The 25,329-nt window shown below is 33.5% G+C and overlaps 1 protein-coding gene across 1 annotated transcript in view; it reads right to left on the bottom strand.

Annotated features, from left to right (window-relative positions):
• Nucleotides 1-25,329, bottom strand: part of ImpE1 (Ecdysone-inducible gene E1) — a 45,878-nt gene that overhangs the window by 6,163 nt on the left and 14,386 nt on the right. Inside the window, exons 2-3 of the mRNA XM_077443352.1 lie at nucleotides 24,171-24,300; nucleotides 9,094-9,225 (exon numbers count right to left, since the gene is read on the bottom strand). Coding sequence (XP_077299478.1) covers nucleotides 9,094-9,225; nucleotides 24,171-24,300 — 262 coding nt within the window. The remainder of the gene's footprint in view (nucleotides 1-9,093; nucleotides 9,226-24,170; nucleotides 24,301-25,329) is intronic.

The following is a 25,329-nucleotide window of genomic DNA, read 5'->3' as shown; positions in this document are numbered from 1 at the left end:
TTTAAACCATTACAATAAATCCAACTTTTCTTAGTAAGAGCAAGTGGATACTAAATTTTGTAGAAGCCAGTAAGATTTTTTACTGATATGCGTTGCAGGAGCTTTTTTTATGTTAGAGGCTGATATAAAGGAATATACAATGCTTCAATGAATAAGTTCATAGATATTTAGAAACCATCCAAAATCAGCAAACTCTGATCTTAGTCTAGCCAAGACTGAAACGAATACAAATCAATAAATCAAAAAGGAAATGCTCACGGATCATGACACTCTCTAAATCTAAGTACTTGAACGGGAAGAAGATTTACAAAATTATCAGAAGATATTCTTAAACCATTACAATAAATCCAAACTTTCATAGTAAAAGCAAGTGGATACTAAATTTTGTAGAAGCGAGTAAGATTTTTTACTGATATGCAGGGAGCTCTTTTTATTCTTATTGAAGGAATTATAGGCTGATATGAAGAAAGATATGTATAATGCTTCGAATGAATAAGTCCAGAGATACATATATGGACCCAATCCCAAATCTTTGATCTAAATTTAGCTAGAAGTATAACCGCTTTAAATCGTTCCAATATCAAACTTAAGCTAATATGGTAGGATGCCAGTACATACTTTGCGTGGAGTAAAATTCTAGGTAAGGCATTTTATGGCTCGGATCACATCCTCAATTTGTGATGCCAAACTTCATGGGAATCTATCCGATGGGAATCGAGACATGACACGTCAACAGACTGACACGCGGACAGATTGCTCCAGTCATGAGCATTGTAATCATCGTTATACCATCACATGCGACGACAGGAACCGTTTCGCACGCTTTCGACCGATACTAACCAACCACTTGTTTACTCTCTGTCCACCAGGGGGGAGGTTAATGCCCATCTGCACAGACTCCAGACGAGACCATACCAATGACGAAACGATCAACGAATTACACTTGAGGTTTTCACGGCTGGTGAGCGCCGCGTTGCGCCACATCTCCATTGGATTCATATTAATTTTCAAAATTGGAGGTCGTTGCACACGACCGCAAACAAAACGCAACGGCTGGTTCGATTGCATCTGCACTAACTGGGTACTAATCGATGTACCATCTGGGTTTGTCTCGTTACCGCTAGTCTTCACATTAGGAGACCGCCTACTGCCGGACTATCGCGAATTCAAACAACGATGTTGCTTTGACGAAGACTTTGTGGTACACACAATAAAGTGGAATGACTACATCAGCGATCGATAACCGCGGCTCTTTTGACATGTGATGGCAGACCCTTCATAAGATGAAATCAAATCGTGGAAGTTTATGAAATACCGAGACTTACTATCTAATATAATTAGATAGTAAGTAGCTTCAGAAAAGAATAAATTAGATTCTAATGTATTATTTTCTGAAGCTACATAATTTTTATTTAAAATTTGACATAAAAAAGCTTTTTGATAATATTTTAAGTAACTACCTACACATATTATATATACATCGTGAGCATTGCGAAGAAAATGTTGCGCCGGGGGCAAAAGCTTAAAGTTGCCCCCCTCCCCTTAAAAATTGTGGTAAATGTTGCTTTCCACTAAAAGTATCTATACACAATTTATCCGTCTTAAATATAACTTTTGACCATTTTAAGCTCATATTAAGCTATTAACCTATTAAGTTTTCAGCTTATGCGGCTACTGGAATACTCAAAAAAATTATATACGCTATCTTCATATTTTTATAGTTTGCTGTCAAATTAAATTTATTATTCGATCAAAGGATTTGTTGATGGTACATTTTTTGAAAATGTTTAATAGTATCTTTGCATTTCTTATTTCACTAACATTTGTGGCATTCGTTTAAATTCGCATTCCAAATTAAAATTTGTGATGGTTAAAAGACGGCTACACGCGGTTTCTTTTTAACAATAGACCGCTCTATTAGTGTTCAAAGTAAGAGAGCAAAAAAACATAGTTTTTTAAAGCAATTAACAATAGTGAAAAATTTTCGGGGATTTCGGCGCCCCTTGATTTTAATGCCCGAGGCCGTCGCCTCTTTCGCACGGCTCTGACTACTTATGTATACACATACTAGCAAACACATTTATAGTTTCAATCCTATGTAATTATTTTTTTTAAATAGTTACGCTAAAATTGTGTACGCGACATTTAATGGAGATTTATTTAGCTGAATTTGATTTCCATTAGTATAATACTTTTCAGTTAATTTGGGTTTCATATTTGGCTCAATTAAACGCTGCCTTATTTTTAATTATTCTTTGAAAATTGTCTCAATTAATACATATGTACATACATGAGTAATTATTTTAATATTCAAACTTATTAAAAACTTATATTCAATACTTTTAAAATATATTTTCATACTTTTTTGAACTGTTTATACTGTTTGAAAAAATCAATCATCCAATGAAAGGGAAAAATGTTAAAAGTAACAAATAAAAATCAAGGTCATAGAAGTTTATATAACATAAGTAGATTATACATATGCATATACATAAAAGTATAGTGGACATGAAACACTAATATATATGTACATATAATAATTAAAAACCATGTCGGTCTAGTTTATATTTTCTCAACAATTAGGATAGAGGTGTAATATTAATATGTGGCTCTTCAATATTAAAAGGTATACGACCTCTGTACCAGATGGACAACGTGAGAAGCAAATCTGGCTTATCTGCGTGTTAAAATGTCGTCGTATCGGACGAGGCGTTGAACCAACGGTAATAATAGCTTTTAAACTGTTATATTATTATTATCATCGATAATTAAATTCAATTTCAGACTCGCCTTAGCGCGAATTCCACATTATTGTTCGAAAATAACTGTTATGTATTATGTAAGTGTGTATTTTATTTCATAACGCCAAATTTTTACGGCACGCTTCATCGATATGCTTTTGTGCTGCTAAACGCGTGAGTCGAATTCGGAAATTTTCCGAGTTTTGTTATTGAGATTTTTCGTGCACTTCCGGTGGGAAATTCGTCTCGCACTTCGTACGCTGTCGTAGCTTAAAGATTTTTTTCTAGATATTCACTTCAGAACGGTCGTTGGCTTTTGGAAATGTATTTTCTTGGGACTTGTTATATGTATGCGGCTAAAGCATTTCAACGGGGACCCATTGGAATAAATTTCCAACAGTAAAAAAATCATTATGATAAATTTGTGACAGAGTGAAGGAGCAGCGCTTCAACATCAAGTGTGCTAATTCGCTTGGAAAAATGCCTCTATAATATTGAGACGACACTTTATCTTAAGTTCTACAATATTTATAAATTGGTATATGCCTTCCAAAAGTTAAATATACTTCAGTTTTTGCTCATTTTTTAGTTCAATTACCAAAATTGTGGAAACAAGTATTGAACTTAATTGTCTACTTTTTGCTTTGGAATACTTAAACTTAAACGATATTCTTTTTTTTTTTCAGAAAGCTATTAAATTTCGTACATAGCTTCCAATCTTCCAAAATAATGCAAAGAAATGCATCAATACGCCCTATACTATAATACAGATACTGTTATGTACCTCGCTTATCAATGAAGTCGACTAACCAGTAGGGATAAGACACACCATCGATTTGTGGCACACCTAATTTAATAAGTTGCACCATTGATTTATAGCACACCTTAAATACTAACCAAAACTGTACGACACGTGTCTTCAACACTTCATTGTTTTAAGGAAGAGTACATAAACTCATTACTGTTATAATTTAAGTTAGTCATCACCACCAAGACTCCAAGAGTGTTAGTCATCACCATCGTGACTCCGAGAGTGGTAGACATCACCATCAAGACTCCGAGAGTGGTAGTCATCACCATTATGACCCCGAGAGTGGTAGTCGATACCATCGAGATTCCGAGCAGCAGAACAAAGTTAAATAGTGAAGCAAAGTTAAAGTAAGACAGTTCTACGTATCTCATTTAAATTCTCCGTTCCATAATTAAATTCTACCAATAAGATAAATGTAACGTTTTAATAATAATAAAGAAATCTTGTTTAGTTAACTTGTTTAAATAGTTTTAAAAAAAAATTTAATCTTTCATTGGAGCGTGACAGTACATATGTATGTATTTAGATAAAAGTTTTTTGCTTTCTATAACATCGCGTCAGCACCAAAAAAAACGAGTTGGTTCGTATAGTTTTAATATGTATGTATATTATACATAGAATAGTTGAGCTTAATTGCATTAGTAGAAAAGTTACCACATTGGCAATCAATAAAACCGATGATTCCAAGATTGATAAAGTGTATTCCGATGAAGAAGAATGTTGCACAAGCGCCTTCAATTTAATGACCATTATCCTTGAAAACAATTAGGCGCAACCGACTGATTGATGCACTTGCGCAATCCAGTGCAGTGCGAGTTAACGATCTGATTGAAATTGAAGTGGAGCAGTTTAAATACACCGATCTGTTCCTGCAGCTCAGCAGGAGTCTATCGAAGATCTGACGATGATGCTGGAAGTGGCAGCAGACCTTGGGGCCAATGAAAAGGTCACACGAGCCATCACGAGAAGGAAGGAAACCAATCATTTGAACGGAGATAGTTCCTCACGACTTGTTGCAGCATCACGCCATAACAAACCAGGGATCGAATGTGGGATACTTCGGCGCGAACCAGTAATTGGTACAGAGATTAACAGGAAGCGTTAATGACATTAGGCGAGAGCGGAGAAAAAAAAGAAGCTCGTTAAAAGTTTTTTTCAGCGAGCCGACCATTCGCAATCAATTATTACACGGTACAGTCGATCGATTGATCAATGGATGGAGAACCTGTGAATTTGTTTGCAATATAAAAGAAGAATTTTGATGACTTGTACTATATATTTTTTTATTGTAGAACAAAAGAATGAACCGTTTCAGTAACTATGGATTAATTGATCTATTAAAATCTAGAACGAACAGTATCCAAATGTTCCGTTGAATGTGACGCTTTTTTGTGATCTTCTTCCGTGTACATCAGTGGTGGCCACGGGAGCTTTTTTGGGTGTAGTTTGTATTTTGGGCGTAAATCTTTTTTATTCGACTAATAAAGGTTGAATACCAGTTAACAAATTCATATTGTTCACGCATACTTTAAAAGGAAATAACTCAAATTTACATATACCAGGAAGAAAGTAAACCACAACGCGCCTTCCTAGCCAATTACAAACATTACAGATTTTTTTATTACATAAATCGCTGAATTTCGAGATGCTCAAGAACACGAAATTCACGGTGGTATGAATTTATGAAATTATCATGTAGATATGGCCGACAATTTCAACAGAGTAATTATTTTCGAAAACGCATTTAAAACTTATTGAAAAAATTGATTTTGCGCTGAATTGGCGCCGAAAGGTCGGCGCTAAGTTGACGTGCGCTGAGTTGTCGGGGTGCCGAAATTCACTATTAATTAATTAATCCATAGAGACATCTATGGATTTAGATGGGTACATAAATTTTTAAATATTGTACATAAATCAAATTCATATATTGTTGACATAGTGCGTAGGATGGTTTTTGCCAATTTGATGGAGGAATCGTTTCAACAATGAAATCAGATAAATTGGCAAACTCTGATAGGAAACGGTCGACTTGGAGTCACAAATATCCAAGTGCGACCAGCAGCATTAAAGATTAGCACGGGATCGAAGCCAGTAATCTTTCGGTGCTTAAAATAAACGCAACCACCGGACCATACTGCTAGCTGATACGAATAATTATGGTATTTTAGTACCTGTTATGCTCGTTCATTGTGACTAGGAAATTACTGTTAACTAAATACTTTTTTCTAATAGGATAATACTGGAAAAATGAACAACGCCCAAAAAAAAAAAAAACCCGCATGGCCCCAAGTGGCGTACATCGTTTGGGTACACGGCGTTGCTCAAGTTCAATCCGATCGATCCCTGGAATTCGCTTTTGCGTTGCTGGTGGCAATTGTGCGAGATTTGGTCTGTCAGAAGAAAGGAGATTGAGCGTAGGAAGACGGACGTGTGGGTCGGTCCCATTGGGACAAATTAACGAGATCCGAACCAAGATGGACCATGGCAAATCTCCTTTCGTAATTTGAGTCGTGTCCGGTGTCGAATGCGCACGCGCTCGTGCTCAGGAAAAGCCCCAAAACTAAAATTTGAAGGCTTTTTTTTGGAACTTGCGTGCTTCAATTGTGTCCGGACTGTTACAATTGACCTATTGGCATATGGCAACGCTCATCCGAACTTCACGACTCGAAGGCGATGTGCTCTCGTGCCAATCGCCGAACGAAATTTCGCTAAATCACGATTAATCACGGTTATAGTGCGTTCGATTGAATTTTTTACATGTATTTAATGTCAATTCACTACACGCCTGACGATTTCTAAAATCATGTCTTCACTTTCAGAACATATTGGAAAGCTACTGGAATGTATGATATTTCACCAAAAAACATCACTATCGAATTCAATGAAAAAAATAACACGTCAAAATTGAACCTTAACACTTTCCAAACTAACGTGAAGAAAAATTAAATTTATAATTATACATATCAACACTTGCTGCACTGTGATGGATAGCGAGTGACCAGGACTTATATTTTATTTTATTTCTCCAAATATACGGAATGTATATTTTAAGTCTTCTTCATCAAACCCGCTATGGTTCGAATTATATCATTCCGAAATAAAATAATTGATCAATATCAACAGAAATCATTATTTTAGCCCGTTGTACACGTGCCTCACAGACGTGAAAAATAGGGGAAATTCAGTACGCGCCGCGCTCAACGGGCAGTGTGAGAATGATATCCGCATATCAGTCGTCATTTTTTATTTATTTATTACGCTTATTGTGTATTATTCAAGGTTAATTAAGTGATAAAACGGTTTTTATAGCTAATTTCAATAAATAATATCGCAGATTTCGCATTATTTTAACATAAAACACACATTTTTAACTGGACGCCTGACGTTTAGCACAGTAAGGCAGGTATCCATTTTTGTACATGAAATTTTCTATACCTACGTCTATGTATAAATCAAAATTTCACGAAAAGCAATTTTTCACTAAAAATATAATTAATATTCAATATAAATATGAATAGAAGTTTTTTTTTAATTAAGGTCTTAAAATATGTATGAGTACCTAGTCTAATTAAACTAGAATTAATTATATTATAATTGAAATTGGTTTCATATTATTCAATTGAATAGTTTTTTGCCTTGTACGTATATTTCGTAAGCAATTACATACATATTTTAGTCACAGTGAAATGACTCATAATATTATCATTATAACCGATCCGTAGAGTGGAACAAATTGAAATTTAATCTTGTCCGGCTCTTCCAACATAATATATTCAAATTTAAAGATCAGGACTTCAATACGTCAAAACAACAATAAATTAAAACAACAATAAAATTAATTAAGAACCTAATACATCTACATATGTTCAAGGCTATTCAAAAGTAACACTATGTAATATTTAAACGAAATATTTTTCCACTTGAAATATTTATTTGAAAGAAAATTCAAGACGGTATAAAACCAGCAAAAAAAAATCGTGAAATTTAGTATTCATTTCACGACGAATTAGAGACGCCATTTGAATGAAAATTCAACGCTCCATCACGCGAATTATACAGTTCAAACATCTCACTTTTCTTATATTAATAATAAATTTTACGGAAAACTTAAAGTACATACATATATACACAATATTCCAGCAATTGAAGCATTTTTTCACACGGTTAATAACCCCTTACACTCTCGGTAACTGTCATCTCGGAATAAAGTGCCTAATTACGCATACAACACAATACATACGACATAATAATAATAATACGAATTGTGCAATTGTAAAGTGCACTCTCAGCGATAGCCAACACTCGCTGAATTTTACAAATAAATAGAATTTATATGGATTAATTTCGATGGCGTGGATGAATTTGGATTCTTTTAGACGATTAGCATCGGATTGCGCGGGGAAAATAGCGTAATGATACGCTTTTTGCGAAAGAAACAGCTTCCTTTGTCTATCGGCCGGATTTAGACAATGAATCGGCTGATGGGTCAATTTGACGGAATTTGGGTTTTTGTGCGAAATTTCTCTAGATTAGATTGTGCGAAAATAATTCGACAGTGTTATTTGAGGCTATGAGATATATTCCATATATCTATGAAATAGTTAACCATAATTTTGAATATCATTATCCTGACATAACAGGGCAAATTATGATCATTCGGAATTTGATCTAGTGTCAACATAGTTTTGAATCTTATTACTTGAAATATCAGGTCGAATTTTGTTATTTCGGAATTTGATCTTGACACTTGCCGCACTGTCATGGATAGCGAGAAACCAGGACTTATATTTTATTTTATTTCTCCAAATATACTGAATGCAGGGTCTTCATATTTTATGTATTCCTCATCAAAACTTCTATGATTCGAATAATGCCATTATGAAATAAAAACATTGATCAATATCGATAGAAATAATTATTTTCCGAGGAAGCCCCTTGTACACGCGCCTCACAGATTTAAGAGATAGGAGAAATTCAGTACACGCCAAACTTTAAGCAGTTTGAGAATGATATTCGCATATCATTCGTAATTTTTTACAATTCTTGCACTTATTTTGTATTATTCGACGTTAAATAAGTAATAAAACGATTTGTATAGCTAATTTCAATAAACAATCTCACAGATTTTGCATAATTTTAACTGGAGTCCAGTACAGTGACTAACGAATTTTTTTTTGCACGGTAAGGCAAGTGTTATGTTTAATGAATTTGTAATTTGTAAGTTAATTAATTTGTAAGTTTAATGAATCATTTCGAGATTGTATATAATATTTATTACCAAAATGAAAAATTCCGAGACTAAGACTTTTTGTAATTGTAGCTTGATCTATTGGAATTATTATCTTTCAATTTTGTATGGGTAGCCTGTATGTAGCCTGTTACAAACACTACATACTTCTCAAAACATGTCATTTCAGAATAGCCGTTCAGGTTTGTAACTTTTATACAATTATGATTCTTGCATTTTGGTTTGCAATATTTTGGAATTGTGATCAGTATAGTTTTTCATATAACAATATTCAGCAATTTGGCAATACTTACGTCCTAGACATGTGTGTTTCCTGAATTGCAAATAGCCCTCTTTACAACGGCAAACTCCATCCAAGCATCCGCTATGGGCCACTTTCAAAGCACACTGCTCTTCTACGAGACAATCGTAGCCCAGAAGAGAAGCTGAAATAATAATAAAAAATAAACATATTAAAATTAACAGTTATCTACAATAACTCACATTGGTTTATCACTATCGATATGCATTATAAAATTTAAAAAATAGTATGACCAATCGAAAAGTAATCAATCCGTGGAACGAATCATACACACCCGAGTTACGTCTATGTAATACAAATTATGATATATGTACATACGTAAGAATGTGTATAACCAATATCGTATTGAAAAAATAATATAATAAGATATTTATTGAACTCGTCGATACAAAAAAATAAAATGTGTTTGTACTAACACATATGTAAATACATACAATGTACGAGTAATTTATATGTAAAATGAATCGTTTGCATTAGATTTTTTTTTTGACTAATTCTCGAAAATTTTGATGGATAAATAACTGCAATTAAACGAAAATATAATATTTTCTTATTTTAATTAATACCACTATATATATTTAAAAAGACAAGTTCCAATAAAGTATTAAGTACAACTATTTAAATCGTCATAAAATCTCAAGACCAGAGTTTTACGATCAATAAGCTTCCATATAAACAATTTCGTTTGTTCTTATATTATTATATACATACATATATTATATATCATTATTTTATGCTACAAATTAAAACAAATATGCTATACAGTTTATATCAAACAAATTTAAACAAATGTGCAATTATGAGCTATGGACGTGCACATTCACTCTATTGTCACGGATATTCCATTAGATCCGTCTTGTTGAAGCGTGTGGAATCTATTGTCGATTTGGGTATCACTTTTGATCCTCAGCTCACCTTTCACAACCATATCAAAAAAGTCGCTGACGTTTCCTTTCGTCGACTTGGATTTGTTTTGAGATATGCAAGATTATTCTCCAATCCTTTGTCTTCTCGCTTGCTTTTCAATTCGCTTGTGAGAAGTAAGCTAGAGTATAATGCGATTGTGTGGAATCCGCATGAAGCAAATTACTCTCTGATGATTGAGAAAGTGCAAAAAGCATTTCTTCGTTTCCTATATAGGAAAGAATATGGGTATTACCCATATCTCTACCCCACTCCTTTCCTTTTGGGCATGCTTGGGTATAATTCCCTTGAACTTCGGAGAAACTTCTCATTAATTCGTTTCGTTCTCCTGCTCTTACGTGGTAATACGTCATGCCCGTTGTTGCTGGAGCAGTTGGGGCTTTATGTCCCTATTCACTATGTGCGTGGTAGACATCATCATTTGCTGGCTGTACCTCCTGCCCGCACAGTCCTTTTTCGAATGGCTCCTATTCCAAGAGCTATCCGACTTCTTAATGAAATCGTTGCTGCCGAGACTGAATGTGATATTTTCCACCTTAGTGAGCGTAAATTGTCGGAAATTACTCTAACCCATTTATCTGGTAGTCTGCGCTCATCATTGTTTTCATGATTGATTGTGATTTATGAGTGAAATTTTGATTAACTCTCTTCCATTTGGGCCTTACAGGGATGTTTTGTATTTGTAGTTGTTTCTTACATATTTATTGAAACTGGCTGTAGGTGCAAGGCATTCCTTATGCTATATTTTATTTGATATTTTTACTTTATCTGTTATTATAAATGCTATTTTTTATGTATGTAGATGTATTTATGTTTATGTTTAATTGTTATTTTGTTTTTTTTTTTCTTTTTTGTGTTATATTTTTTGACCATTGTGGCGCTTTAGGAATTCCTGTTATGCCACAATGGTCTGTTTAAAATAAATAAATAAATAAATATCATATATGTATGTACATATACATATGTATGCATATTTTTCATTGTGATATTTGATTAATTGAAATCTATGGATTTTTATAACAAACAAACGTACATATCCGGCCGTTCTGTATAGATAATACATAAGATAACGGTCCAAGCTAGGAACCATGTATGTATACCAAATTTGGTAATACTTTGTAAATTGAAAGCTTTAGTTTGTTTATCGGACAAACAGATAAACATTGATATTTATATGTACATACATGTACATATTTACGAATAAATATTAGCTGCCATTCATCGAGCGGGTTAAAGAAAAACCTTCAAATGAGTTCAACCCTTCTAATGCATGATTTACAGTTCTATGTAAATAGATTTATTGAAAAATGTGGATTATATTTATACTGAACAGACACATTTGTCTGACTTACCCCCGGTATTTTTGTATGAGAGTTCTTCGTTTCCAAGCTCCGAGTCTTTCAAAAACTCGGTCCGACTTACTAAGAGTCTAAGTCGCCCTTAGGGCCAAATAATATGAGGAAGTATACCAAATTTAGTGTCAAATGAAAACTGTGGATTTGTATTAATATAAGAGTAAGAAGTATAGCTCGGTGGTTGCGTTGATGCTAACCACCGAGAGATTTTCGGATCCTAGATCTAGGTTGACCTCGATTGAAGAGAATTTATTTGGAGTATTTCTGCAGTGTTGCAGGTCAGACTTTGATATTTGTGACTGCAAGTCGATCGCAACCTATCAGAGTTTGCCAATTTATCTGATTTCACTGTTTAAACGATTCCTCATCAAATTGGCGAAAACCATCCTACCAACCACTATTTGAATATGATTTCAAATTTATATACGTACAATTTTAATATTATAGAAGTTGCTCAGGCACAACTCGTAATGGCATCGTGGTAAAAGTAAATGAATATGCATAGAAATTTAGTCCCAGAAGAAAAAGCTAATATCACATACATTTTGAATAAACCATACCTAAAATATGGTCCCTGTTTATAATCCCACCATTCCAATTTCTGCCAAGAATCTCTTCAGAAGCAGAAGCTGCATGTTTGACGGCAAAAGCACACAACAGCACGCGCAATCATCAATCATTATGTTCCCACAATGGGAAACTCTCTCAACCTGTAGCGCGCCGGTGTCTTATTAACGCGTCGTCGTCGTTAATCCGTGCGAAATCACAATCTGACCAACAACCGACCAATCGCACACACAATGTTCGAGAGATGCACTATTAGGATTGGAATGCAGTTTCGCACTTCCGCAAATTAACGAGAACGTAATAAATCGACACTCATTTTGATTCAACATGATTCTTAACGGTAGGTAGAATGTATAAAGCCGAGCATAAATTCCACTCCGCGTATAATGACTCAATAACATGAAAATGTTTTTAAAGCCACGTACGATGTTTCTATAATATAATTCAATTTTGTTTTTTTTTGCGTGACCCTATTTTTTTCGCCTTCGGGAGAAAAATATGGAAACCGCATCTTTTTACGTGTATCGATTACGCTCGGTATTAATTTTCGTATCGTGTTTTTTCCTGCTTTGGATTGGTTTTATTCCAGTGCCCGATTGTTTCATGACTGTCTGTCTATTCAAGTAATTTCAATTCAATTATGATATTTTATTTAGTACAAAACGAATGTTGCATTTTTTTACCGTTATACTGCAACGATAATGTAATGATTGTAGGGTAATAGTACCAATTATTTTTTTTATTTTACTAAGAATGATATCAATCAAAGTAACTGCAATAATTTTATTCATTTATGATACTTATTTTATCTACCCATATATCTCAAAATATAAAAAAAAACTAAATATGAGAAGTTTATCAAGAGACATAAACATATGTATGTATTGGAATATCAAACAAATTTAAAATTTTCGACAAAGTGATGACTACTTCAATATACCTATACATAAACATGTAGGTTTTAAAACTTTATATTATGTCTCAGAACCAGAGTATTCCGTATAAAGGTTCGTTTATACTAGTATAGATCAAGCCGGAAACTGTTAAAAAATATTCTATATTGACACGTTCAAACATATGTATGAGCCGCTATATTTGAAAGTGGCGGAAGTCCAATTTTCAGTTCTAAAAACACTATTTCTGTTTGACTTAATTCACGAATTATTATGACTTATTTTAAGTCGATATGTCCAGAAACTCGGAAAAGAAGAATAAACGTTTTACAGGCCACCAGTATTTTTAAATTTTGTCAAACGAAAAACATTATAATCAATGTTTTGCGAAATATTTATTGAAATGAAGAAAAGTGACTTATTCCACTTAAAAATATAACTGCTCATATGTTCCGTAATATGTACGTGGGGAACCTTACAGCAGTAACTGACACTATCTATTTATATTATACAGCAGTACATGTCACCGAAACGTGTCTTTGGGCACTCTGGAAATATTCACGCATGACGAGACGTCATAGTGGCAAGTGCGAGAGATTATTTTAACATATTTGTCTGGTAGCATGCGCTCATCATTATCCTCACATGTGATGTATGAGTGGAATTTTGTTTTTCTCTCTTCCATTTGGGTCTCTCAGAGATGTTTTGTATTTACGACTGGCTCTTGTATATTGTGGCTGGCTATACACACATACATACATACTTTGTGCAAGACATTCCCTACTTTGTATTTTATTATTTGATATTTTTACTTTATCTGCTATTGTTTTTTATGATTATCTATAAATGTATTTTTTGGATATATGTAGGTATTTTTATTTTTTCATCTCTCTGTATTTTTTCGACCATTGTGGCGCATTAGGGATTCCTGTAATGCCACAATGCCCCAAACTTAAACTTAAATAAATAAATAGCTATATACATACATACATATGTAGAAGAGGGATTTCAATTAATTGTGAAAATTAAAGCTCAAAAACGTATCACGATTTTAAATTTACAAATTATATAGTCTATATTATTTAAGAGGGGCTGGACAGCAGCGCCTTGTCCATACAAACGTACTTTACTTCTCCCTTCCTCAATTATTGCACTAGAGAAATTATTTTTTAATATGCTATGGATATCCACCATTGGGGTGCATCTATCGTTTTATTTTTTTGATTAATTTTTTTTTATAGGAGCTAGGAGCCGCCAAACATCTATAAAATCGCCTCTTTTTTACACCCACGAAACGAGTCCAGCGTGCTTATTTAACGGTCGATTTTAAAAAAAATACGCCGATAGATGCACAGAAAGTATCTTTCTCATACCGATGATGAATTTTTTTTAAAAATTGGTCCAGTTTTGGAGGAGAAAATAGTAGAATACAAAACCTCGATTTTGTCAATTTAAAATACGTTTTATCTGGTCGAAGCACAACTGTCGCATTCACTCAATATATACATACACTCAATATATATATCGAAGAAAGGAACGGTAACAAAATTAAGGTTTCGGGTGTACAGCCCTCTTAAGTACCGAAAAAAACGCGTTTCGAGTAGGTATATTTTTGATATTTAATTCCGGTAGATTTACATAATGATCCATCAAAGTTCTCCTTTCATCAAATCTCACAGACTCATTACGCAAACTGATCATTTTCTCAGCTGTTTCGCTAATTTGTTCCGACCCGAATTGTGTTAAGACGTACAAGTTGAACTTGGAGGCCTGAGAATTGGATTCGTCAGAATCATTTATTTCAATGCAGGTGTCTATTCCATACCCCACACAACGGTGAATTATTGTGTCTATTGTCATCGCCATGTTGTTTAAATTGACATGCGTACGTTGATCTTGCTTTGGATTTCGAACACGTGTACAACACACACGCACAAATCTGTACTTGGACCATACGCGAAGTACCCGACAATTAAATGGGTCACTCACCGTAGCGACGAAACACAGTTTATAACCCGTCTCGATGTGTGCATATGTACATATGTATGTAATATCCAACTCATCGATTTAAATCTTCGCTCGAGATTGGAGACTGTGTAACTTATACGTTAACACGGAAGAATGTTGTGAAAAGCCTCTCGGATACGGTCTCACAATACTGTGGTTTTCCGACAAGCTTCTCAAACTTCAGTTAACTCTAACATAGTGTCGGCTTATGACCGCAACAAACAATATTGAAATTAATCGAAAACGATTTTCAGATGTCGAGATTTGTACTGGCATACTTTCGTTGTGTATTCAATTATATGAAAGTGAAGAATTCATATGTACATATATGCTATTGTATGCTTTCCGTTGAAACATAAACGTATAAAGCACGATGAATTTTGATGGAGTTCGAATGTGGATAAACGATTTACTTTGATTGAATTCAATTATATTTAAATAAGTTCTAAAAAAATCGATCTATCTAAAGTTCTGAGACTGACTTACATAAAACCAAATGTAGTTAAGGTTAAGGCATTGAATTACATTAGACAGCAGTATAGCTCGGTGGTTACGTTAAAGCTAACCACTAAGAGGTTCTTGGGCTCGAGCCCCGGGTTGAACTCAATTGAAATTTTATTTTTATTTTACATAGATATATACCAGGAAAGCTTGACATGAAGACCCCCCAATGCGCCGTCCTGGACAATTAATTACAAATAATGCAGAATTTTATAATTACATAAATCACTGTATTTACAGAAGTTGAAGAACACGAAATAACAATTAATTAATGAAATACAGAATTAATCCAGGGAGACATCTATGGATTTAAATTTTTGTACATACTTTTTACAAATTGTACATACAATAAATAGGAGATTTGTGACAACAGGAAAGATGATTTTTTGCCAATTTTAAGGAACCGTTTCAACAATGATCAGATAAAATTGGCAAACTCTGATAAGAAACGATCGATTTGGAGTCACAAAACCCCCAAATCTAACCAGCAGTATAGCGGATCGAACCCGCTGATCACTTGGTGCAAATATATACGATACCGTTAAGCCATAATGATGGCTTTATTTATTCAGAGTATTTCTGCAGTGTTGCTGGTCAGAATTTCATATTTGTGACTCCAAGTCGATCATTTCCTATCAGAGTTTTCCAATTTATCTGATTCAATTCTTGAAACGGTTCCTCATCAAATTGGAAAAAATCATATAAAAAAAATGTAGTTTGTTTATCGGACAAATGTATAAACACTGATTTTTATATTCACATTTACGAGTGTATGTATATTAGTTGGGATTTTTCGAGCGAGTGAAAATTGAGGAAAATGCGTCAAAGGGCTTCAACGCCTTCTAAAACATGATTGACAGTTCAATGTATGTATGTATATTGAAAACTGAGGAATAGCATACTGAAAAAACACATTTATCTTCCTTATCTCCGGTGTTATTACATGGAAGCTCTTCGATCCCAGGCTACGAGCTTTTCCAAACCTCGTCTAAGTATAACTTACTAAGAGTCTAAGGTGCACTCGGGGCCAAATAAAATGAGATTGTACACCAAATTTGGTATGATATGAAAACTGGATTTGTATAAATACAATAGTCAGCAGTACAGCTCGGTAGTTGGGTTAATGATCATTCTGGGTTAATGTAGTCAATGCTGGGTTAATGTAGTCGATCGTTTTTTTATCAGAATTTACCAATTTATCTAATTTAAATGTTGAAACGGTTGTTGTAAACACCAACTGATTACGAATTGTTTTGTGGCATGATATATGTACATACATATGTATATAAAAGATGCAATGAGTAGGATATGTAATTCTAGTGGTGCTATAGTTTTAAAGAGTGATCCCATATGATCAATTTGAGAATATAACTTTAAATTGGGCAAAAATCAATGGTTCTTACTTACAATTTAATCTTCAACAAGTACTTCATATTAACCATGTTTAAAATAACTATATAGATGATCCACCCATTAGAACCAAATTCATTCAATGTATTTTTATACATTGTAGTTATATAATGACAACTTACATTGTACATATGTACATAGTTAGAGAAATGCTTATATCATTACATAGCACAGAGTAGAGACCAATTTTCCATACAAGTGTCACTCACAATCAGATAATTCCGCAGAATTCAATCATTCCAATTCGACGCAATTCAACACAAGAACTTGTACCTGTGACAGACAAATGCGAGCAACAGGTTCTGGAGCAAAAAAATAAAATAAGTGTGCTATAAAAATGCAAGAACCGTTGGGCATTTTCTACGGAGTCGGGATAGCCTATTCAAGTGTATAGGAAAAGGATCGATAATTGAGGTTGATGATATATATACATATAGTGTATATGTATATATAGATATAACATATATGTATGTATAATGCATGTGCACATCGTATGAGTAATTTCGAGGTAAACCGACCGACCAGATAATCTTGGGAACGAATTACACGATAAAGAATATACCGCAAGGCATCATGGGTATATGAACTCGCGATGCATAATCGTCATTCGTGTTTTTGCTCTTAAGAACTTCCGATGCATTTAATGCACACTCAAACTTCCGCACAAACGTGTGAAAATATGATGATTAATGACGGGATGACGCGCTGACGACGGAGAAAGGGTTAAGCAAGCCACTTGAGTGTTTCACATATGTGATTACATTGAACTTGGAGACTCGCCGTTTGAAAACAATTTCGTGGCATATAAATTTTTGCAAATCATCAAATTAATTTCGTAACCACTTACATATGTACATATGTTCAAAGATTCAATTGAGAATTTTATGTAACATGTTGTGGTTTTGATTCGTTAATTAATTTCACGGAAGACCCGACACGAAGTGGAAGATTTCACGGAAGGTGACTCTACTTTCAGTGTTATTAAATACACTGTTTTATTGCAGCGCGAAAATGAGATCTTGTCATGGTCATGATAACGTGTGATGATTCGGTGCATAGCGTGGACGAATCGGGTGAACGGTGTGAATAAACGTGGGTTCATAAAAGTAATGAGTTAATGGCACTTTGATTTAACACATTAATGTGATTTGATTGCACTGAATTTAGTAATAGCTCTATTCAAATCAAATCACGATTTATTATTTCATATTACGGTAATCAAAGAGGGTTAGAATTTATGAATCACTGGAATTCCCCCGATTTTGTCTTGCAATTCATGTTTTATTATATTTACCACCCTAAGAAAAGGTGCATAAATTATAATTCTGACAGATATTCTAAAACTTTTCTCTAATATTTATGATTTTACATGAACTTATTGAAGGCTGAGTTTTCATATGCATTCAAAAATTGACTTTTGTTAGGACATTTATGTATTTATTTAATATAATTGAAGCAATTTTTTTATTACAGATACCCAGAAGGAAAAAATGCCATAATATTCAAGGTCACAATTGGAATATTCACGGATACGTACATTTTTAAAGCTGTTACCGATTATTAGGGTGATCATATTTAAAATGACTCAAAACGAGACAATATATTGTTGAAGCTTATAAAATATTTTATAATTTTTCCCTCAAATAACCTTTAATATTGTCAAGGAATTATAGTTTTTTTTCAGAATGCACAATTTTTGTGTACAAGGAAAATAGGAACAAGATAAAAAAAAATAATAAAATATTTGATGCTCATGCACCGAAGGCATATTTTTTTTTCTGAAAAGTATAAAATTAACAAATAAAATTACTACGATTCATCCAAAAAGATATTCTCGGTTTCTTTTAAATATAAAAATTTTGATTTCTTTCATTTACATTTATTTTTTTTTTACATTTTATAATTTTAACCAGAACGCACATTTCTTAAATTAATTATTAATTATTTAATTGAACGTAATGAACGTAATTATTTAAAAATAATTATGATGAAATGCAAAAACCGACTTTTTTTCTGAAAAATTTCAAAATGAATCGCGTAATAAAACATTCAGTATTAAATGTTACTTTAAAATGAATATATTGTATGTAATTGTATATTTATATAATAGAATTTGCTTTTGGGAAAAAAATTGATTTGGTAACTAATGGTTTTGAACAAGGACAAAACAGGACAAATCAAACAACTTAACGAAAACGACAGGACCAACGCAAAGCAAGTAAAAAACGGCACTGTCCCGCCCAAAACGAGACGTATGATCCCCCTACCTATAATGGAATAAAAATTAGTTTTAATAAGTCACGAAGTCGCATAAGAAAATGATGAATAGAACTGTGTGTCTATAAAACTTTATACTAGTAGTCAAGTTATGCTGACTTGTTGAAGATTGCAATCAATAAAAGTATAAATGTAGGTACAAATATTACTTAAAGTGAAAAATATATTATGTAAAAAACTGAAAATGAAATGCATCGCATTTTGTCTTGAGAACATGCACTTGAACGTCCGGAATGCATCACGAGTGCTTAATGCACTCGGTAGCAGTGCGCATCGCTTTTTTCTTTCTTCACAACTGGTACTTCCTTATTAGATCGAGTCGCTTATTGTTCGAAATGATATCAGCATCAGTGGATACAAAGTATATTTTATTCGACGACACTTTTTTGTCTAGCGAAACAAAGTTTGAGCATCGCGTCTTCGTTGTCCGTCAGCTTGTCCAACCCAAACAAGTTTTGCTAACGGACTTGCACGGCCGAGGGTCATCTTTAGATGCACTTCTAGGGATGCATAATCTACTATTGATTTAATTCGACAGTCGCACCAATGTAGGTAAATGTGCATCGGCGAAACTTTCGTCTAGAGTCTAGACTAGTTCTTAAAATGCCTAAGAAGTGAGGTATTGATTTCATGTATTTTTGGTGGCTCTTTATGTACTTAAAATTAGTAACCAATAATTTATTAATAAGAAACGACAGAAAATGGGCTTTTAAGCACAACAAACCGACGCATAAAAACGCCGTGTAAAGAAATATCGGCGATTATTTAAAGCGATCTGTATTTGACTAAATATATGCATACATGTAAATATGTGCATATATCGTTAGATCTAAGCCTGAAGCCATTATATATTTTAATTGGTTGTAAATTTATGTGCATTGCAAATCATCTTGGTCAAATCGGCACTTGACACATTTACGAGTACTTTTGCTTTTATCCGAGATGACTTCATTGTTATTGTCGAGATTACGAGATTGCGTGGGCTTTGCGGAAAGCAATATTCCACGACGGGTAATTGTTACTACGTAGGTGTTTGAGTATTGTCTTTTGCATGTATAAATTATTTTTTTTTCGTACGTCTCAGAATCATCAACGATTCTGTGATTGATGGTCAATGAGAGTGGAAAAAAAATAATGTGCAAATCGAACGATAGGTAGGTAATTGAATAAAAAAACGGGAAAAAATAATTTCGTGCGAAAATCTAGCGTTGCGCGTCGACTTAGCATCATCGGTTTTAATGATCGCTCGTGCGATTCGATTGATTTGTTTATGATTGAAAATTGCACCCGAGATGTGTATCTTGTAATAAAAATGACTGATCGAAATCCTCGAGTCCTTTGAGCGATTTATTTATAATACAAAAAAATGTGCCAGGGATACCTGACATTCAAAATTTAATAATATAAAGAAAATCATTTTACTTATTCATTGTCATCGTCATCAATTGCAGCCATTCAGCATCCACGGGTGGATGAAGGCCACTCCAACATTTTTCAACAAGATTTCATCCACACATTTTTCTTGCGACCTTCTTTTCACCCTTTTAAATTCCAACACTTATTTTGTCCATCTTTCGTCCATTCTTCTAACCTTGTGACCCGCCCGCTGTCTTTCCAATCTTTTCGCACTCTCCACTACATCAACTACCCTTATCTGACTTTTAACCCACGTATTCCGTTTCCTATCTATTCTCGTTATGTCGAACCTACAGCATTCCATACTTAATTTTACTCAATATACCCATAGTAATCAATTAATAGCATAGTTCGTATGTTAATAGCTTTTTACAGATTTGACGTTTTGGATATATTTGGATTAGCCGCTCCCTTTCGTGATATCCAAAAACCTAGCGCTTCAAAAACCTAGCGCTCCTAAAAAATCCAATATTTCTATACCGTTTTGTAAATTTAAAAATCGTTCAGTCTCTGATGAGAAAACTTAAATTTAGCGAAAGTATCCAATAAATCTAAAAGTAATAATTAATTTGAGAAACCCTAACTCATCCACAAACGAAGATATCAATCTATTATGAATACATATAATATACATATGTACATAAGTACATACGAAAACTTTTGAAGATATTCTTCTTCGAACAGTAGCCCATTGAGCACATACTCTACACCAGGCTTTTTAAAACATTCAAAAAAAAATTATACATAATCTGAAAATGTGAATGCTTTAAAGGAAGCAACGCGACACGACGTACTTAATCCTGTCGCGTCGTTTCACTATACACGCAACCTCAAACCAAAGTCAGAGTGTAAAAAAGATACATATATTGAATTACTAGTTGCATTCATGGTTTAAAATTTATGTATAAAAACCCTGTGATATCAAGATTCCATAGTTAATCAATGTCTATTTGAACTTCAAAATAATGTTTGACTTATAAATTATGCTCGTATTTGTTTCAAATAAAAAATAAAGAAAATTTTGGAGTACAGTGTGATGAGTTTTCGACAGTATTTTTTAAGTTTTTAGTTATATTATAACAATTTAAGACTTACATATGTATGTCGGTATCTTTTTACACAACCATATATGGAGATGAAACACCAGTAATCTTGTTTTCAAACTATCAAATAGGACATTCGGTATAACTATTCGCTATAAATTTTGAATAAAAATAACAAATGAAATTCATATAAAATAAACATAATTGAAAAAGAAAAAAATTGAATAGATTTATTTCGTACATATTATAAAATAATTCAAATTCAATTCGTTATTTATTTTTTTATTTATTTTAGTTATTTATCACAAAACTTGATTTAACATTAATAATCAAATGCTATTGTCTCAGACTGTGTGTATCTACATATGTACAAATGCACAGCAAGAATGCAGATCGATACGGCACGCGATAAAGGGCATGGCTAATCATCGTACGAGGAGAATGGGTTGCGGAACTATTTGGACAGAATCGATGATGAGGCATTGGTAGACAATACGAGTATCAGTCCCCATATAAGGCGAGTGCAGTTAACGGTTTAAACCGCATCTGCACGTCTCTGCGCTCGGAGGTGTTTCATTGATAATCGCAATGAATTTTTAACACGATGACCCTATTCTTGAATGACCACGGTTCAACGAGCGCCGTACAATAAAGCCCACAAATTCCAAAGAATCAATGGAGGTCGATAATAAGTTCGATACTTTTCATGTTCGAATCGTTTCGCCTGCATTTTACGACCCTAAATTACTCCGTGACTTGCGCAGCATAAATGGCGGATTTCGGCCCAATTTCGAAATAAAATTTAACGATCGCGGTATTTATTTGACCGCACAGATCGTCGGATGCAGCTCGAAACCCGAAAAGCTCTTTGATTAATCGAAAAACGCACCGAAACGAATCGATAATTCGCCGTTTCGCAGCGCGGGTACTAATTGCTGACGATTTTGCTCGTTTAACAAATTGTACTCCTGTGCAATCAGTGGGTGCGAATCTTTTCAAATATTGTGGCATTTGTGTGCTCTTAAATTTATATTCAATTTAGCTGCAGTGAACGTGACGAGAGGCAGTCATTATATAAGTTTATGCCTGTAAAGTTCAGTCGAGTGGGTGCATCGGAGCGTTTGGTCGGAAAGAAGACATTCATAATATGTAGAATTAGCCGAGTAATATTTTAAAATTTTACTCAAAATAGTATATAATATATATAAACAAACACAAATGTCACTAAAATGTTATCAATCATTGAGAAGAAAGGAGTGAGCAAATCCAACAGATTTAAACCGTATTCCAATCAACTAATTTTCTAGTTGTTTTAATTTTTTTTTAGATTGGCGTCATCTTGTTTATCACAACTTGAACTTGTCATCATTATTTAAAGGTCTTAATTAAGTCGGTTAGGGCATGTTTTATGGATGAGTTACAAAATATAATAGAAACATTTTTCAGTTACATTTTATAAAAAGTGAATGATCAAACTAGACCAAGCGTAGTATAAAGAAGGGCTTAAACTCTTATATACATACATATATGGTGAATTTCTATAAGCAGGACATTATCTCTTTGACGCATTGAAATATCGAATCGAATAAGATAAAGAAGAGAATAAATTCGCATAAATGTGTATTGTTGATATAAATTAGGATTTTTTCATAAACTCCATGATGTACTTTCAATGAAGACATTTCTTATTTAAACCCAATATATGATTTTACAAACGCACGCACTATCTTCTAAGTGTATGTATATTCTAAAATAAAATATGGATTTGATCATTTATTATTTTTTTATTTCATTTTTACCTTCGTGCATAAATAACAGGTTGTATCAAATCGACTCGAATGGCCAAACTAATATGTACATATGTATGTATGCATTAGATATTTGAATTTGAAATTATATTCAAACCGCATAAATAATTCAAATCATACAATGTATGATTTTTTTAATAAAGGTCTAACCAGAGTTTGAACCTCTCAGTCCAAGCAACATACTACATATGTATGTACATATGTATGTTACACCAAATTCTACTTCTGGTGATTTGGAAGTCAAGTATAATATAATTATGAGCAAGAGCGTCATTTGGGGGGGGGGGGAGACAGCCACCCCCTAGATTTGAACGGGACTATCCACGTTGTTTAATGTATTATTATGAATAAAATGATATAATAAAATGGGATTATAAATAAAATGATACAATAAAATGGTATTGTAAATAAAATGATATTATAATAATAAAATTATAGTTTTCAACATTTATTTAATGCTAATTTTATATATTTTAGTTTAAAAAAAACGTTCAAAGTAGATTATTTTACGTTTAAGTTTAGGGAGATTATTTTGTACTTAATAAATATGCGATTATACCCAAATCTTTTAATAGATTTTTTAAAATTATTTTACTACTAATTTTATTGATAAAATTAAAATTTTATTGATTAATTAAAATACATAAATTAAATAATGATTAAAAGAAATAGTTCAAATTCTTACATATATATACTCATTTTTTTTAATATAATACACCCCTCCCCCCTAGAAAGATATTCCTTATTGGTCAAAAACTTTGCCCCCCCCCTGGGAAAATCTGAACGCCCCTGATTATGAGGCTTTTATCTCACGATGTGTACACAAATTTCATTAGAGTTAGAAATGATGAATATTAAAAGTACTTACATTGAAGACACGTGGTGATATTGTAGGCCGCATAATAGGGGAGGCAGGAGCACCTGCCCTGGAAGCAGTGTCCCCCAGAAACCCCCGGACATCCCCCACTGCAAGGAGACCCCAGCTGCCCCCCGTCCTCCTGAAATTCACAAATGAATGTTATCAGGAAGCAAACAGACGGGTATAAATCCGAAAGCTCGAGCGAAATCCTCTCGCAATCCGCAAAGCCGCAAAGCTAATATACCTACGTTGACGTATCGCGGCCTAATAACGCAAAGTCTTGAAAAAACAAATTCACCTAACAAAGGGTCTGCTCTCGTATATATGTACATGTACCGGAATGACGTTTCTGAACAATTGGGCGAGTTCCGACGTGCTGTTCAAAGTGAATGAATGATGTGTGAAGATGGCGTGTGCATTGTTCGTATACGATATATTAAATAACAAATTACGCTTAATATCCATTTCATTAATTGCGTTTTAATAATATCTCTCACCTCGGCGCTTATAACGGTTTTTTTTTGCACTGAGAGATCAAAGTCGGATGGTGAAGTTCGGCTTTGAACGTTATTGAATTGCTGCGTGGGATTTTATAACATTGTACATGTTTATTTTATACATAGGTTATTTTTAGCGCCCTTGTTTCGTGTGGAAAAAATCGAGTAAACCCAAACTGAGTCGCTCGGATGAGTTACTAGTAACGTGGCAACATCCGAGTAACATACATACTACTAACGTCCGAGGGGACCATTTAATTATACCAGGTAACGTTTAATTAAATGTATGTATATGTGAAGACATAAATCAGATGAAATGGGGGGTCTCGGAGATCTGTAGTCACTTAAAATATTTTGATTCCGGTTTAAGGTACAAATTATGATTCTGACTCCCAATACGACCCCACTTATGGTTTCAACTTTGATTTTAATTACTCTTAGTGTGGTTCCATATATGATTACAATTTCGAATTTTCGCATTTTAGTAACTACACAACTAAGAAACTAAAATTTGGCGACTTATTTAATTCTCAGCCCTCAAATTTTTATACGAAACGGCTAGTTTCAACTGAAAAACTCATATTAACATATGAACTTCATATTTTTTCAAGCTATAGATATATTTTAATTCTCATTCTGAACATTATGGATGGAAAGAAGAAGAATTATGT

This window comes from Arctopsyche grandis, chromosome 12 (genome assembly GCF_051622035.1).
Source record: "Arctopsyche grandis isolate Sample6627 chromosome 12, ASM5162203v2, whole genome shotgun sequence".
In the NCBI taxonomy this organism is placed as follows: domain Eukaryota; kingdom Metazoa; phylum Arthropoda; class Insecta; order Trichoptera; family Hydropsychidae; genus Arctopsyche; species Arctopsyche grandis.
Note: the sequence above shows the minus strand (reverse complement) of the source record. Positions and strands in the feature narration are given on the sequence as shown.